General features: G+C 37.0%; 1 protein-coding gene across 1 annotated transcript in view; it reads right to left on the reverse strand.

The window, feature by feature from the left end:
• Window positions 1-18389, reverse strand: part of mylk5 (myosin, light chain kinase 5) — a 51127-nt gene that overhangs the window by 21439 nt on the left and 11299 nt on the right. Inside the window, exons 2-7 of the mRNA XM_062050007.1 lie at window positions 16998-17129; window positions 16716-16868; window positions 9400-9561; window positions 9125-9160; window positions 3748-3875; window positions 2370-2523 (exon numbers count right to left, since the gene is read on the reverse strand). Coding sequence (XP_061905991.1) covers window positions 2370-2523; window positions 3748-3875; window positions 9125-9160; window positions 9400-9561; window positions 16716-16868; window positions 16998-17129 — 765 coding nt within the window. The remainder of the gene's footprint in view (window positions 1-2369; window positions 2524-3747; window positions 3876-9124; window positions 9161-9399; window positions 9562-16715; window positions 16869-16997; window positions 17130-18389) is intronic.

Consider the following 18389-nt stretch of genomic DNA (forward strand, 5'->3'; position numbering starts at 1 on the left):
ACAAAAGTAAACACTGACAGGTGCGAAGGCAGCAATATATGATAAGACAAGAAGGCAGCTATAGAAGGACTTCCCTATTCATCCCCGAAAAAACCCGCCAGGTGAACGGCTGATTTTACGACTTCCGGTGCTGACGAAATACAAACCGTGTCCCATATGTGACCGTAGGATGAACAAATACACTACGGTACTAAGACTATAGTGGCCATTAACAGTTAGCTGTGTGTTGGTTTTAAAAGTGCTCCCCCTCTGGTCAACATATGAAATAACAAGTGTGTGTAAGCAATTAAAATGTGCTCCTCCTCTGGTCAACATATGAAATAACAAGTGTGTGTAAAAAAATTCAAAGTGCTCCCCCTTTGGTCAACATATGAAATAACAAGTGTGTGTAAAAGATTTGAAGTGCTCCCCCTCTGGTCAACATATGAAATAACAAGCGTGTGTAAGGAATTCAAATGTGCTCCCCCTCTGGTCAACATATTAAATAACAAGTGTGTGTAAGAAATTCAAATGTCCTCCCCCTCTGGTCAACATATGAAATAACAAGTGTGTGTAAGAAATTTGAAGTGCTCCCCCTCTGGTCAACATATGAAATAACAAGTGTGTGTAAAAAATTCAAAGTGCCCCCCCTCTGGTCAACATATGAAATAACAAGTGTGTGTCAGGAATTCAAATGTGCTCCCCCTCTGGTCAACATATGAAATAACAAGTGTGTGTAAGAAATTCAAATGTCCTCCCCCTCTGGTCAACATAAGAAATAACAAGTGTGTGTAAAAAAATTGAAGTGCTCCCCCTCTGGTCAACATATGAAATAACAAGTGTGTGTAAAAAATTTAAAGTGCTCCCCCTCTGGTCAACATATGAAATAACAAGTGTGGGGGGCGGTGTGGCGTAGTGGGTAGAGCAACCGTGCCAGAAACCTGAGGGTTGCAGGTTCGCTCCCCGCCTCTTACCATCTAAAAAAAAATCGCTGCCGTTGTGTCCTTGGGCAGGACAATTCACCCTTTGCCCCCGGTGCCGCTCACACCAATGAAATGAATGATGAATGATAGGTGGTGGTCGGAGGGGCCGTAGGCACAAATTGCAGCCACGCTTCCATCAGTCTACCCCAGGGCAGCTGTGGCTACGAAAGTAGCTTACCACCACCAGGTGTGAATGATTGATGGGTTTCAGAAAAACATGTAAAGCGACTTTGGGTACTTAGAAAAGCGCTATATAAATCCCAGGTATTATTATTATTATTATTAAGTGTGTGTAAGAAATTCAAAAGTGCTCCCCCTCTGGTCAACATATGAAATAACAAGTGTGTGTAAAAAACTTGAAGTGCTCCCCCTCTGGTCAACATATGAAATAACAAGTGTGTGTAAGAAATTCAAATTTGCTGCCCCTCTGGTCAACATATGAAATAACAAGTGTGTGTAAAAAATTTGATGTGCTCCCCCTCTGGTCAACATATGAAATAACAAGTGTTTGTAAGAGATTCAAATGTGCTCCCCCTCTGGCCAAAATTAATTAAAAAAAAATATATATATATATGTATATAGAGATATACTGTAATAACTTGAAGTAAATAATGAAGATTAAAAACCAAACAAACAAAACATTTCCCCCAAAATAAATGAACTAAAAGCAGTCTTTTTCTCACAATGTGTCAACTTTTTTCGTATAAAATTGTGAACAATTTCTCATATTCTTTCTGTTTCTGTAATATTGCAATATTTTCCCGTAATGTTATTACATTTCTTTTATGTAAAATTATGACTTTTTAATGCAAAATGGTGACATTTGTCATATAAAATTCTGACTTTTATCACAATATTGCCATTTTTTTGTTGTTGTTCTTGTAAAATAGTGCAATTTTTTGAGCATGACTTTTGTCATCATTTTGCCAAGTAAAATTCCGATGATTATTATAATATGGCCAACATTTTAAAGTTTTCTTATAAAATGGTGACTTTTGTCGATTAAAATTACGACTGTTCATAAAATTGCCAACATTTTAAGCTTTTCTTGTAAAATTGCGACTGTTATCGAGTAAAATTCCAACTTTTATCATAATATTGCACAAATGTTCAGTCTTTCTCGTAAACTTTTGACTTGCATTGAGTAAAATTACGACTTTTATTATAATACTGACAAAATTCCACGTTTTTCTTGTGAAATTGTAACCTCTTTCTTGTGAAATTCCAACAATTTTTTTGCAACAAGCTTGTTTATATTTGCACAGTATGTATATATTATTAATGATGTAAATACAAATATTTATATATCTAGAAAGGGTGGTCCTAAAGAGGTACGCATTTTTCGGAGGTCTCAAGAAGGTAAAAAAATACAAGAATGTGTGTGTGTATGTGTGTGTGTGTGCTTACCAATGACAGAGAGGGTGAGTGTATGTTGGGCTGAGCTCTTGCGGTCCTTCACTACCACAGTGTAGGAGCCCGTGTGCTGGACTCCAGCCGCGGTGAGAACCAGCGTGCTGCTGTCGTCCAAATTCTCTGTCCACACCTCAGGACCATCTACCATCTGCAGGGAAGAGACTACATTTTAAATCTTCTGAACAAGTGTGTAGATCTCCCTAAATATGGATACATAACATATAAATATTTGCCACTAAATGATTGTATAAATGCATGTATTATTCCTGTAATATCTTTCTATATACAAAACCCAGGACCAGGGAAGTGGGCACATTGTGTAAATGGTAAATAAAAACAGAATACAATGATTTGCAAATTCTTTTCAACTTATGTTCAATTGAATAGACTGCAAAGACAAGATACTTAACGTTCGAACTGGTAAACTTTGTTATTTTTAGCAAATATTAGCTCATTTGGAATTTGATGCCTGCGACATGTTTCAAAAAAGCTGGCACAAGTGGCAAAAAAGACTGAGAAAGTTGAGAAATGCTCATCAAACACTTATTTGGAACATCCCACAGGTTAACAGGTTGATTGGGAACAGGTGGATGCCATGATTGGCTGTAAAAGCAGCTTTATCATGGACGCCCCTGCTTATTTCAGCAAGATGATGGCAAGCCATGTCACAAACAAGGATGGGGCGAGGGTCACCAGTTTGTGAACAAATGCGCGAGCAAATTGTCCAACAGTTCAAGAACAATGTTTCGTCAAGAGGTTCAGCGAATCTGAGCGGCAATGCCCATGACCTTGGATCCCTCAGGCGGTATTGCATCAAAAAGCGGCATCAGTGTGTAAAGGATATCACCCCATGGGCTCAGGAACACTTCAGAAAACCACTGTCAGTAACTACAGTTGGTCGCTACATCCGTAAGTGCGAGTTAAAACTCTACTATGCAAAGCCAAAGCCATTTATCAACAGCACCCGGAAACGCCGCCGGCTTCTCTGGGCCCGAGCTCATCTAAGATGGACTGATGCAAAGTGGAAAAGTGTTCTGTGGTCTGACGAGTCCACATTTCAAATAGTTTTTTGGAAACTGTAGACGTCGTGTCCTCCGGAACAAAGAGGAAAAGAACCATCCGGCGCAAAGTTGAAAAGCCAGCATCTGTGATGGTATGGGGGTGTATTATTGCCCGAGGCATGGGTAACTTGTCTGATTTTATTTACGATTTACACAACGTGCCAACTTCCCTGGTTTTGGGTTTTGTAGAATACTTTACATGCTTATAAACATTCACACTATAATAGCATTTAATTATATACATTTTTGTGCATTTCTTCTTTTTCCTTGTTGTATTAAATAGGTTAGTGGTGGTCCCTAAATGACATCACCTGCTCTTTGTTTCTGATCCAACAGGACACCACAGGTGGACTGCAGGTGAACCGGCATGTGACGCGTGCAGGATGTCCCGCCTTCACCTCCACGTGCTGCGGAGGCTTCTCGAAGCGCAACACCGGGCCTGCCGGAGGCAAAAATCATACAAACCCCGTTTCCATATGAGTTGGGAAATTGTGTTAGATGTAAATATAAACGGAATACAATGATTTGCAAATCATTTTCAACCCATATTCAATTGAATATGCTACAAAGACAACATATTTGATGTTCAAACTCATGATTTTTTTTTAGCAAATAATCATTAACTTTAGAATTTGATGCCAGCAACACGTGACAAAGAAGTTGGGAAAGGTGGCAATAAATACTGATAAAGTTGAGGAATGCTCATCAAACACTTATTTGGAACATCCCACAGGTGAGCAGGCTAATTGGGAACAGGTGGGTGCCATGATTGGGTATAAAAGTAGATTCCATGAAATGCTCAGTCATTCACAAACAAGGATGGGGCGAGAGTCACCACTTTGTCAACAAATGCGTGAGCAAATTGTTGAACAGTTTAAGAAAAACCTTTCTCAACCAGCTATTGCAAGGAATTTAGGGATTTCACCATCTACGCTCTGTAATATCGTCAAGAGGTTCAGAGAATCTGGAGAAATCACTGCACGTAAGCAGCTAAGCCCATGACCTTCGATCCCTCAGGCTGTACTGCATCAACAAGCGACATCAGTGTGTAAAGGATATCACCACATGGGCTCAGGAACACTTCAGAAACCCACTGTCAGTAACTACAGTTGGTCGCTACATCTGTAAGTGCAAGTTAAAACTCTCCTATGCAAGGCGAAAACCGTTTATCAACAACACCCAGAAACGCCGTCGGCTTCGCTGGGCCTGAGCTCATCTAAGATTGACTGATACAAAGTGGAAAAGTGTCTCTGTGGTCTGACGAGTCCACATTTCAAATTGTTTTTGGAAACTGTGGAAGTCATGTCCTCCGGACCAAAGAGGAAAAGAACCATCCAGATTGTTATAGGCGCAAAGTTGAAAAGCCAGCATGTGTGATGGTATGGGGGTGTATTAGTGCCCAAGACATGGCTAACTTACACATCTGTGAAGGCACCATTAATGCTGAAAGGTACATACAGGTTTTGGAGCAACATATGTTGCCATCCAAGCAACGTTACCATGGACGCCCCTGCTTATTTCAGCAAGACAATGCCAAGCCACGTGTTACATCAAAGTGGCTTCATAGTAAAAGAGTGCGGGTACTAGACTGGCCTGCCTGTAGTCCAGACCTGTCTCCCATCGAAAAGGTGTGGCGCATTATGAAGCCTAAAATACCACAACGGAGGCCCCCGGACTGTTGAACAACTTAAGCTGTACATCAAGCAAGAATGGGAAAGAATTCCACCTGAGAAGCTTCAAAAATGTGTCTCCTCAGTTCCCAAACGTTTACTGAGTGTTGTTAAAAGGAAAGGCCATGTAACACAGTGGTGAACATGCCCTTTGCCAACTACTTTGGCACGTGTTGCAGCCATGAAATTCTAAGTTAATTATTATTTGCAAAAAAAAAATAAAGTTTATGAGTTTGAACATCAAATATGTTGTCTTTGTAGTGCATTCAATTGAATATGGGTTGAAAAGGATTCGCAAATCATTGTATTCCGTTTATATTTACATCTAACACAATTTCCCAACTCATATGGAAACGGGGTTTGTACACAGACGAACCAATTAAAAAATTAAATAAAAGAAGAAGCAGAGTGCGGGGAAACAGGCTTGACAAAAAGCCAGCAAGAAAAACAGGAAGCTGGTGTGTCAGATAAAGACAATGTGTGAAGCGGGTGAGCGAAGGCCAACTGTGTCAAGTTGATGCACAAACAGATACGAGCAGACATGCGTGACCAGTTTTTGTGGGTGATACTTGTCCTCTGGGGAGGGTACACCATCTTTCTAATACCCTTAGCAAATACATTGTTGGAAACACTTTTGGGAAGGTCCATGGACCAAAATTCCAACAGAAATGTTCCAAATTTTGTCAAAAATGTTCCCAGATTACTGGAAACTACAAACCCCAAAACCAGTGAAGCTGGCACGTTGAGTAAGTGGTAAATAAAAGCAAAATACAATGATTTGCTAATCCTTTTCAACTTATATTTAATTGAATAGACTGCAAAGACAAGATACTTAACGTTCGAACTGTAAAACTTAGTTGTTTTTTTGCAAATATTAGCTCATTTGGAATTTGATGCCTGCAACATGTTTCAAAAAAGCTGGCACAAATGGCAAAAAAGACTGAGAAAGTTGAGGAATGCTCATCAAACACTTATTTGGAACATCCCACAGGTGAACAGGCTGATTGGGAACAGGTGGGTGCCATGATTAGGTATAAAGGCGGCTTTACCATGGACGCCCCTGCTTATTTCGGCAAGACGATGCCAAGTTTCAAAGTCTGGACAAGCATGTCAAGCCAGAGGGAGGAAAATCAGACAACATCATCAGGGGAGATAAGATAAGACTGGTAGACATGTTGGGTCCTCTTCCTCTGAGGTATTACTTCTATGATTATACTAGTATTAATATTCTTTGAATAAATAGAATGTTGCATATTATTTGTATTAATATTCAAGAATTTTAATACAAATCGAATATTATTTTGTGCAAAAACATGCAAACATGTTTAATAGGATTTTATACATAAACGTGCACATTTGATACAAAAGTAGGTGCTACTAAAAATGTTGTAGGATTTTGTACAAAAAACATATGCCAAAAATTTGAAAGTTAGGGACTACTAAAATTTAGTTGGATTTAAAAAAAAAAAAAACAAATTCATGCAAAAAGATAGAAAACTACATATTAGAATTTAGTCGGATTTTGTAAACCAAAAAACATACGCAAATGTTAAGAAAGTTTTATACAACGATAATTGAGGAATATTTTGTGGAAAAAAAACAAATAAACAGAAAGTTTGGTACAAGAATTTAGTAGGATTTTGTACAAGAAAAAACATGCAAAATAATGCAAAACTAAATTCTACTTATTATTTTAAGTTACTACTTCAATCATTATACAAAACCCAAAACCAGTGAAGTTGGCACGTTGTGTAAATGGTAAATAAAAACAAAATACAATGATTTGCTAATCCTTTTCAACTTATATTCAATTGAATAGACTGCAAAGACAAGATACTTAACGTTCGAACTGTTAAACTTAGTTGTTTTTTTTGCAAATATTAGCTCATTTGGAATTTCATGCCTGCGACATGTTTCGAAAAAGCTGGCACGAGTGGCAAAAAAAGACTGAGAAAGTTGAGGAATGCTCATCAAACACTTATTTGGAACATCCCACAGTTGAACAGGCTGATTGGGAACAGTTGGGTGCCATGATTGGGTATAAAGGAAGCTTTATTGTGGACGCCCCTGCTTATTTCGGCAGGACGATGCCAAGCCACGTGTTACAACAGTAGTAGTAAAGGACCAGACTGTGCACAAAATAATGCTCGGATGGTGTTTGCGTCCAGGTACAAGCCCATCAAACACTTTTGCGGGATAAACTACAACTCAGATGGTTTCAGAAATGGACTAAAATTCTCACAAAGACAATTCGGAATCTTATTGAGAGTGTTCCCCAAATCGTGGAAACTTTTACATAAACAGTGGACGTGGTAACAACTCCGTACTTTCGGCAATTTCCACATTCTGCAAGCTTCACAAACACTTTTTTGTCCTTTTAGTGTTAATCTTTGTTTGCTTTTATTACTATACATATACAGCTTTTTGGGAACAGTTTGGGGGAACACCATCTTTCCAATATCCTTACCAAATTCATTGTTGGAAACACTTTTGGGAATGTCCAAAGGCCTCAGACATGGACCAAAATTCCAACAGAAAAGTTCCAAATTTTGTCGAAAATGTTCCCACATTAGTGGAAACTACAAACCCCCAAAACCAGTGAAGTTGGCACGTTGTGTAAATGGTAAATAAAAACAGAATACAATGATTTGCTTATCCTTTTCAAGCTATATTCAATTGAATAGACTGCAAAGACAAGATATTTAACGTTCGAACTGGTAAACTTAGTTTTTTTTTTGCAATATTAGCTCATTTGGAATTTGATGCCTGCGACATGTTTCAAAAACGCAGGCACAAGTGGCAAAAAAAGACTGATAAAGTTGAGGAATGCTCATCAAACACTTATTTGGAACATCCCACAGGTGAACAGGCTAATTGGTGTAGTAGAAAGTCCAAATCTTAAACAGGAACAAAAGAGAATTTATCACAAGAGTTTTATTTACCCATAATCAAATGGTACAAGGTTGGATTGAATTGCCATGAATACAGACAGTTTCTCCGGAGAAAAAGAAAAAGCTCCCAGACTTGGTCTAACTTGGTTACTTATATGTTTCCCTGGTGGTTGTGCGTCCTGTCAACAGGGGCCAGCTGTTTTGGGATCCGCTTACTCTGCAACATTCTTGGATCCCTTCACCATAACAAACAATCAAGATATCTTGTACAATGTCAGGGCGACCCTGACACTGTACAAGGTAAGAATAGGCAGAAATTCCACTACATAACCCCCCTTCCAGGGTTTTAGAACCCTGGACCATACGTGGGTGCCATGATTAGGTGTAAAGGAGGCTTTATCATGGACGCCCCTGCTTATTTCGGCAAGACGATGCCAAGCCACATTCTGCATGTGTTACAGCAGCGTGGCTTAGTAGTAAAAGAGTGCGGGTACTAGACGGGCCTGCCTGTAGTCCAGACCTGTCTCCCATTGAAAATTTGTGGTGCATTATGAAGCCTAAAATACCACAATGGAGACCCCCGGACTGTTGATCATCTTAAGCTGTACATCAAGCAAGAATGGGAAAGAATTCCACCTGAAAAGCTTCAAAAATTGGTCTCCTCAGTTCCCAAACGTTTACTGAGTGTTGTCAAAAGGAAAGGCCATGTAACACAGTGGTAAAAATGCCCCTGTGCCAACTTTTCTGCAATGTATTGCTGCCATTAAATTCTAAGTTAATGATTATTTGTTTCTCAGTTCGAACCTTAAGTATCTTGTCTTTGCAGTCTATTCAATTGAATATAAGTTGAAAAGGATTAGCAAATCATTGTGTTCTGTTTTTATTTACCATTTACACATCATGCCAACTTCACTGGTGTTGTAGAACACAATTGGGGGAAACAAATGGGAAAACATTCCTAAGGGAAAGCATCAGAAAAACTATGTTGGCTCAGTTCCGGACTTTCTGCAATTTCACTTCCTGTTTTAATTATTGCACGCAACCAATACTACATCTCCTAAGCACGTGCAGCTTTAGTCTATTAAATAAGTAGGAAATGGTCAGAAAATGTTCCAAAAATCTCTTACCTGTTGCAGAGTTGGCTCGCTTCTTCGGCACGACCTCTGCAAAGAGAAGAATGTTTGGTTACAAAGGGGGAGGCGTGTCATTGGGATGTTTACTTCCTTATGTGGCTTTCAGCAGCTTAAAAAAAATATTTACAGATAAGCTTCCTGACGGACGTTGTGGCAGCCGTAAGACAAGCGGCGATGATGCATTTCCCCTTTTTCCACTCCCAAATATAACGTGGATGTCCGGACCAGAGGCCTAGTAAATAATGTAAATTTAAAAAAAAGCTGATGACCTCGCAGGGAAGAGACCGGACTCTGCAGAAGACCGCCGGTAGGGGACGTGGACGTGGACACCCGTGGATTCTCCGGTTCTTGAGGAGCGTGCCTCGGCTTCCCGTTTCCCATCGTGCTCCTTGTTGCCTTCAAAGTCTGCACGCCGTGAATAGTTTCAAAGTCTGGACAAGCATGTCAGGGCAAGAGGGAGGAAAATCAGACAACATCATCAGGGGAGATAAGATAAGACTGGTAGACATGTTGGGTCCTCTTCCTCTGAGGTATTACTTCTATGATTATACTAGTATTATTATTCTTTGATTTAATAGAATGTTGCATGTTATTTGTATTATTATTCAAGAATTTTAACACAAATTGAATAGGATTTTGTGCAAAAACATGCAAAAATGTTGAAACTAACCCACCAGTGCCTCCATGGAAATGCCCCCCTCTACCTCAAAAAACTACTCACCCCCAAATCCTCTACACGACACCTCCGCTCCGGACAAGCTAACCTCCTCCAACCTCTGAGGACAAAGCTACGAACAATGGGAGACCGGGCTTTCTGCTCCGCCGCTCCCAGTCTGTGGAACGCTCTCCCTGACCACCTGAGGGCACCACAGACTGTGGATGCTTTTAAAAAAGGCTTAAAAACCCTTCTTTTTAAAAAAAGCCTTTTTTTTTTTAGATGTATGCATACTAGTTCTAGCTATTTGGCTGTTCTAGTTTTTATTTGTATTTATTTTTTATTATCTTTTTATTTTTGTTATGTATTTTTTTAATACACTGTAGCACTTTGAGGTTGTTTACTCAATGTAAAGTGCTTTTTACAAATAAAATCTAGTATTATTATTATTAAATGTGGATATCCTTTATACATAAACGTGCACATTTAATACAAAGGTAGATACTACTAAAAATGTTGTCGGATTTTGCACAAAAAACATACGCCAAAAATGTGAAAGTTAGGTACTACTAGAATTTAATTGGATCTAAAAAAAAAATTAAAAAATTCATGCCAAAAGATAGAAAACAAGATATTAGAATTTAGTCGAATTTTGTTTAAAAAAAAACATATGCAAAGATTAAGAAAGTTTTATACAACGATCATTTCGGAATATTTTGTGGAAAAAAAACAAAGAAACAGAAAGTTTGATACTTAGGCTTTGACTTAAACTTAGACAAACTTTAATGATCCACAAGGGAGATTGTTCCATACAGTAGCTCAGTGACAAATGATGGAAAAGATTTTGTGCAAAAACATGCAAAAATGTTGAAATGTGGATATCCTTTAATAGGATTTTATACATAAACGTGCACATTTAATACAAAGGAAGATACTACTAAAAAATGTGTAGGATTTTGTACAAAAAACATATGCCAAATATTTGAAAGGTAGGTACTACTAGAATTTAGTTGGATTTTAAAAAAAAAATACTAACTAATGCAAAAAGATAGAAAACTAGATACTACAATTTAGTCGGATTTTGTCAAAAAAAAAAAAAAAAAAAACGTACGCAAAGATTAAGAAAGTTTTATACAACAATAATTGAGGAATGTTTTGTGGAAAAAAAAGTTTGATACAAGAATTTAGTATGATTTTGTACAAAAAAAAAACACGCAAAATAATGCAAAACTAAATTATACTTATTATTTTTAGTTACTACTTCAATGATTATACAAAACCCAAAACCAGTGAAGTTGTCACGTTGTCTAAATGGTAAATAAAAACAGAATACAATGATTTGCTAATCCTTTTCAACTTATATTCAATTGAATAGACTGCAAAGACAAGATATTAATGTTGGAACTGGAAAACGTTGGTATTTTTTTTTGTGCAAATATTAGCTCATTTGGAATTTGATGCCTGCAACGTGTTTCCAAAAAGCGGGCACAAGTGGCAAAAAAGACTGAGAAAGTTGAGGAATGCTCATCAAACACTCATTTGGAACATCCCACTGGTGAACAGGCTAATTGGGAACAGGTGGGTGCCATGAGTGGGTGTAAAAGCAGCTTCCATGAAATGCTCAGTCATACACAAACAAGGATGGGGCGAGGGTCACCACTTTGTCAACAAATGCGTGAACAAATTTTCGAACAGTTTAAGAGCAACATTTTTCAGTGAGCTATTGCAAGGAATTTAGGGATTTCACCATCTACGGTCCGTAATATCATCAAAAGGTTCGGGGAATCTGGAGAAATCCCTGCAAGGCCGAAAACCAACATTGAATGCCTGTGACCTTCGATCCCTCAGGCGGTACTGCGTCAAAAAGCGACATCAGTGTGTAAAGAATATCACCACATGGGATCAGGAACACTTCAGAAAACCACTGTTAGCAACTACAGTTGGTCGCTACATCTGTAAGTGCAAGTTAAAACTCTACTATGTAAAGCGAAAGCCATTTATCAACAACACCCAGAAACGCCGCCGGCTTCACTGGGCCCGAGCTCATCCAAGATGGACTGATGCAAAGTGGAAAAGTGTTCTGTGGTCTGACGAGTTCACATTTCAAATTGTTTTCGGAAACTGTGGACCTCGTGTCCTCCGGAACAAAGAGGAAAAGAACCATCCGGACTGTTATAGGTGCAAAGTTCAAAAGCCAGCATCTGTGATGGTATGGGGGTGTATTACTGCCCAAGACATGGGTAACTTACACATCTGTGAAGGCACCATTAATGCTGAAAGGTACATACAGGTTTTGGAGCAACATATGTGGCCATCCAAGCAACGTTATCATGGACGCCCCTGCTTATTTCAGCAAGATAATGCCAAGTAAAAGAGTGCGGGTACTAGACTGGCCTGCCTGTAGTCCAGACCTGTCTCCCATTGAAAATGTGTGGTGCAATATGAAGCCTAAAATACCACAACAGAGACCCCCGGACGGTTGAACAACTTAAGCTGTACATCAAGCTTCAAAAATGTGTCTCCTCAGTTCCCAAAAGGGACAAGCGGTAGAAAATGGATGTATGGATGGATGATTATTTGCACAAAAAAAAATTACATTTCTTGGTTCCAACTTTAAGTATCTTGTCTTTGCAGTCTATTCAATTGAATATAAGTTGGAAAGGATTTGCAAATCATTGTATTGTGTTTTTATTTACCATTTACACAACGTGACAACTTCACTGGTTTTGGGTTTTATAAAATTTGAGCAAGATTGGTTGTAAAACATGGCCGCCATCAGAGCAAACAATATTATCATTTAATATTGTACTAGATGTATGATAGCAAGTCTTGCAGAGCACTTTGAACACAGGGTGGCGCCAAAAACGTCACAAAAAATAACTGTCGATTTTAACCCAACTGCCGGTTCAGAAAAGGACGAAACCCTTATATGAGTTATTTTAACTCAACATTTTGGGTTAATTTTTTCAACCCAACTTTTGCATTGAATTATTTAACCAAAAAGTTGAGTTATGATAACTTCATGTTGGGTTCTTCCCAACCAAACTATCGGGTTGAATTATTTAACCCAAAAGTTGAGTTATGCTAACTCAATGTTGGTTGATTTATAACCCAACTATTGGGTTGAATTTATTTAACACAAAAGCTGAGTTATGCTCACCACAATGTTGGGTTATTCCAAACCCAACTATTGGGTTGCGCATTTTAGCACTCCTTGACCCAATAGTTGGTTAAAAATTCTAAATTTTACTGCTGGTTTTTCCTACTCCTTCCCAACTACTGATCAAAATTACTATTATTCCATTAAAATATACTCAAAAGCAAAATATGAGTGACATTTTTTTTTACAAGAATTGCCGCGTATGGTCATAGTAGTCCTAATGTTGGGGAATTCCCAACCGAACCATTGGGTTGAATTATTTAACCCAAAAGTTGAGTTATGCTAACTCAATGTTGGTTGATTCATAACCAAACTATTGTGTTAAATTATTTAAGCCAAAATTTGAGTTATGCTAACTCAATGTTGGTTGATTCATAACCCAACTATTGGGTTGAATTTATTTAACCCAAAATTTGAGTTATGCTAACTCAATGTTGGTTGATTCATAACCCAACTATTGGGTTGAATTTATTTAACCCAAAAGTTGAGTTATGCTGACTCAACGTTGGTTGATTCATAACCCAACTATTCGGTTTAATTTATTTAACCCAAAAGTTGAGTTATACTAACTCAATGTTGGTTGATTCATAACCCAACTATTTGGTTGAATTCATTTAACCCAAAAGTTGAGTTATGCTAAATCAATGTTGGTTGATTCATAACCCAACTATTCAGTTTAATTATTTAACCCGAAAGTTGAGTTGTGCTAACTCAATGTTGGTTGATTCATAACCCAACTATTGGGTTGAATTATATAACCCAAAAGTTGAGTTATGTTAACTTGATGTTGGTTGATTCATAAGCCAACTATTGGGTTGAATTTATTTAACCCAAAAGTTGAGAAATGCTAACTCAATGTTGGTTGATTCATAACCGAACTATTCGGTTTAATTTATTTAACCCAAAAGTTGAGTTATGCTAACTCGATGTTGGTTGATTCATAAGCCAACTATTGGGTTGAATTTATTTAACCCAAAAGTTGAGAAATGCTAACTCAATGTTGGTTGATTCATAACCCAACTATTCGGTTTAATTTATTTAACCCAAAATTTGAGTTATGCTAACTCAATGTTGGTTGATTCATAACCCAACTATTGGGTTGAATTTATTTAACCCAAAATTTGAGTTATGCTAGCTCAATGTCGGTTGATTCATAACCAAACTATTGGGTTGAATTTATTTAACCCAAAAGTTGAGTTATGCTAACTCAATGTTGGTTGATTCATAACCCAACTATTGGGTTGAATTTATTTAACCCAAAAGTTGAGTTATGCTGACTCAATGTTGGTTGATTCATAACCCAACTATTCGGTTTAATTTATTTAACCCAAAAGTTGAGTTATACTAACTCAATGTTGGTTGATTCATAACCCAACTATTTGGTTGAATTTATTTAATCCAAAAGTTGAGTTATGCTAACTCAATGTTGGTTGATTCATAACCCAACTATTGTGGTTGAATTTATTTAACCCAAAAGTTCAGAAATGCTAACTCAATGTTGGTTGATTCATAACCCAACTATTGGGTTGAATTTATTTCACCCAAAAGTTGAGTTATGCTAACTCAATGTTGGTTGATTCATAACACAACTATTGGGGTTGAATTTATTTAACCCAAAAGTTGAGTTATGCTAACTCAATGTTGGTTGATTCATAACCAAACTATTGGGTTAAATTATTTAAGCCAAAATTTGAGTTATGCTAACTCAATGTTGGTTGATTCATAACCCAACTATTGGGTTGAATTTATTTAACCCAAAATTTGAGTTATGCTAACTCAATGTCGGTTGATTCATAACCAAACTATTGGGTTGAATTTATTTAACCCAAAAGTTGAGTTATGCTAACTCAATGTTGGTTGATTCATAACCCAACTATTGGGTTGAATTTATTTAACCCAAAAGTTGAATTATGCTGACTCAATGTTGGTTGATTCATAACCCAACTATTCGGTTTAATTTATTTAACCCAAAAGTTGAGTTATACTAACTCAATGTTGGTTGATTCATAACCCAACTATTTGGTTGAATTCATTTAACCCAAAAGTTGAGTTATGCTAAATCAATGTTGGTTGATTCATAACCCAACTATTCGGTTTAATTATTTAACCCGAAAGTTGAGTTGTGCTAACTCAATGTCGGTTGATTCATAACCCAACTATTGGGTTGAATTATATAACCCAAAAGTTGAGTTATGCTAACTCGATGTTGGTTGATTCATAAGCCAACTATTGGGTTGAATTTATTTAACCCAAAAGTTGAGAAATGCTAACTCAATGTTGGTTGATTCATAACCCAACTATTCGGTTTAATTTATTTAACCCAAAAGTTGAGTTATACTAACTCAATGTTGGTTGATTCATAACCCAACTATTTGGGTTGAATTTATTTAACCCAATAGTTGAGTTATGCTAACTCAATGTTGGTTGATTCATAACCCAACTATTGGGGTTGAATTATTTAACCCAAAAGTTGAGTTATGCTAACTCAATGTTGGTTGATTCATAACCAAACTATTGGGTTAAATTATTTAAGCCAAAATTTGAGTTATGCTACCTCAATGTTGGTTGATTCATAACCCAACTATTGGGTTGAATTTATTTAACCCAAAATTTGAGTTATGCTAGCTCAATGTCGGTTGATTCATAACCAAACTATTGGGTTGAATTTATTTAACCCTAAAGTTGAGTTATGCTAACTCAATGTTGGTTGATTCATAACCAAACTATTGGGTTAAATTATTTAAGCCAAAATTTGAGTTATGCTAACTCAATGTTGGTTGATTCATAACCCAACTATTGGGTTGAATTTATTTAACCCAAAATTTGAGTTATGCTAGCTCAATGTCGGTTGATTCATAACCAAACTATTGGGTTGAATTTATTTAACCTTAAAGTTGAGTTATGCTAACTCAATGTTGGTTGATTCATAACCCAACTATTGGGGTTGAATTTATTTAACCCAAAATTTGAGTTAATGTTGGTTGATTCATAACCCAACTATTGGGTTGAATTTATTTAACCCAAAAGTTGAGTAATGCTAACTCAATGTTGGTTGATTCATAACCAAACTATTGGGTTGAATTTATTTAACCCAAAAGTTGAGTTATGCTGACTCAATGTTGGTTGATTCATAACCCAACTATTCGGTTTAATTTATTTAACCCAAAAGTTGAGTTATACTAACTCAATGTTGGTTGATTCATAACCCAACTATTTGGTTGAATTCATTTAACCCAAAAGTTGAGTTATGCTAAATCAATGTTGGTTGATTCATAACCCAACTATTCGGTTTAATTATTTAACCCGAAAGTTGAGTTGTGCTAACTCAATGTTGGTTGATTCATAACCCAACTATTGGGTTGAATTATTTAACCCAAAAGTTGAGTTATGCTAACTCAATGTTGGTTGATTCATAACCCAACTATTGGGGTTGAATTTATTTAACCCAAAAGTTGAGCAATTTTAACTCAATGTTGGGTGATTTCTAAATAATGTTAATGAGATTAATCCATAATAAACTTCCCTTAAAGAAAAAAGTTACTTTTTAATTTAAAAAAAAGCTTTGTACCCCAAAATTTGTTACTTGTTGAAAAACAACCCAAAAAAATGGTTTATCATTTTGAAAACCCAGAAATTGAGTTAAAATAACACCCTTATAACCCAAAAAATGGGTTGCTATTCACAAAAATAACTCCAAAATTTAACCCAACACCAGCAACTCATAAATTGGGTTATCAAAAATAACCCAGTATTTTTTTTTAGCGTGTCACCTCTGACGAAGACGGCGGCACAACCGGAAGTCTTCCCCGCCGCGTTTTCCGCCAAGCAGGTGTAGGCGCCGGCGTCCTCCGGCAAGCAGTCCCGCACGACGTAGCTCACCCCGCCGCCATTTTGGGTCGCAATCCCGAAACGGGCTGCCTCACCTGCCAGGGTGAATTTGCCGGCATGGCGTTCCAGTCAAAAGTTACGAGACACGTACTCATTTTTTTGAATGGCAAAGTGTCCCTAAACTTTGGAGCCATACTGTACGATTATTAGGTAGCGATCCCCACCGTTGTGTAACCACGTCACGTTGACGGGTCGACTCCCCGAGAGAACGCCGCGCAGGGTGATGTCATCGCCTTCGTCCACGCAGCAGTCCTGCAGAGGCTCGGCGAAGACGGGCGGCTCTGCGGGCGTGAGTCCTGCGAACCAAGAAACAAAATGCAATTACTTTCAAAATGGTCAAATTAGATTTGATCAAATTGTATCAAGGTTTATTCATTTTTTTATTTAAATAATATATTAAATATGTAATAAATTTAATAGAATTCTATTTAAATTTTGATGCATAAATTATGAGAACCAACTTCAGTGTTAAAACTAATTAAAATTAATTTAAAAAAAATAAATAAATACTGTACATTTTTTTAAGGAGTTAGTCAAATAATAATTTACAAATGCTGCAAAATGTACATTTTATTGATTTGCAGCCAAAAAGTTGGCCCAAACTTTTTCCAGTGAGGGCCACAGACCATTTTGAGAGTTTTCATCTTCAAAACTAGTACAATATATAGATTTTTTAATTTTAAACTAGAAAATGCAATTTTTGTAGGAATTTTGTGTGAATGCTGAACAGCCAAAGTCAAACTGATATGCTAACAGTTAGTACTCTGGCCAGATAGCGTCAAGTAACCAAAAAAAATGAGTAAAATGAGCTAAATAAGTTAGCAAAGAATGCTAACAGTGCTATGCTAACATGCTAACAATAGCCTGCTTACAGTAAACATTAATGAAATATCATAATATATGACACTGAGGTATATACTTGCTTAAATTAGCTAAAAAAAACAACAACATGCTAAAATGCTAACTGTAACTGCAATGGGTCAAGTACCAAAATGTATTACTCTAAGGTGTGTACCTAAAAAATGTGTTTAAAATGCCAGTATGCTAATGTTAGCTTGCATCAAGTTCCAAAATATGACTGAGTTATCTAAATTATCCCCCAAAAAGCTACCATTCTAACATTAGCATGCTAACAGGTATCATTCGCTAAGTAACAAAATATTTGACACTGAGATGTATACCTGCTAAATTAGTTAAAAAAAACAATGTGATAATGTTAACATGCTAAAATGCTAACTCAAACTGCAATGTATTACTCTGAAGTGTTTACCTGAAAAATGTGTTTAAAATGCTAGCATGCTAATGTTAGCTTGCATCAAGTACCAAAATGTGAGTAAATTATATAGCTACAAAATTATCCCCCAAAAAGCTACCATACTAACATTAGCATGCTAACAGGTATCATTCGCTAAGTAACACAATTTATGACACCGAGGTGTGTACTTGCTAAATTAGCTAAAAATAAAACAATGTGATAATGTTAACATGCTAAAATGCTAACTGTAACTGCAATGTGTCAAGTATCAAAATATATTACTCTGAGGTGTGTACCTGAA

Source organism: Entelurus aequoreus, linkage group LG06 (assembly GCF_033978785.1).
Source record: "Entelurus aequoreus isolate RoL-2023_Sb linkage group LG06, RoL_Eaeq_v1.1, whole genome shotgun sequence".
Lineage (NCBI taxonomy): Eukaryota > Metazoa > Chordata > Actinopteri > Syngnathiformes > Syngnathidae > Entelurus > Entelurus aequoreus.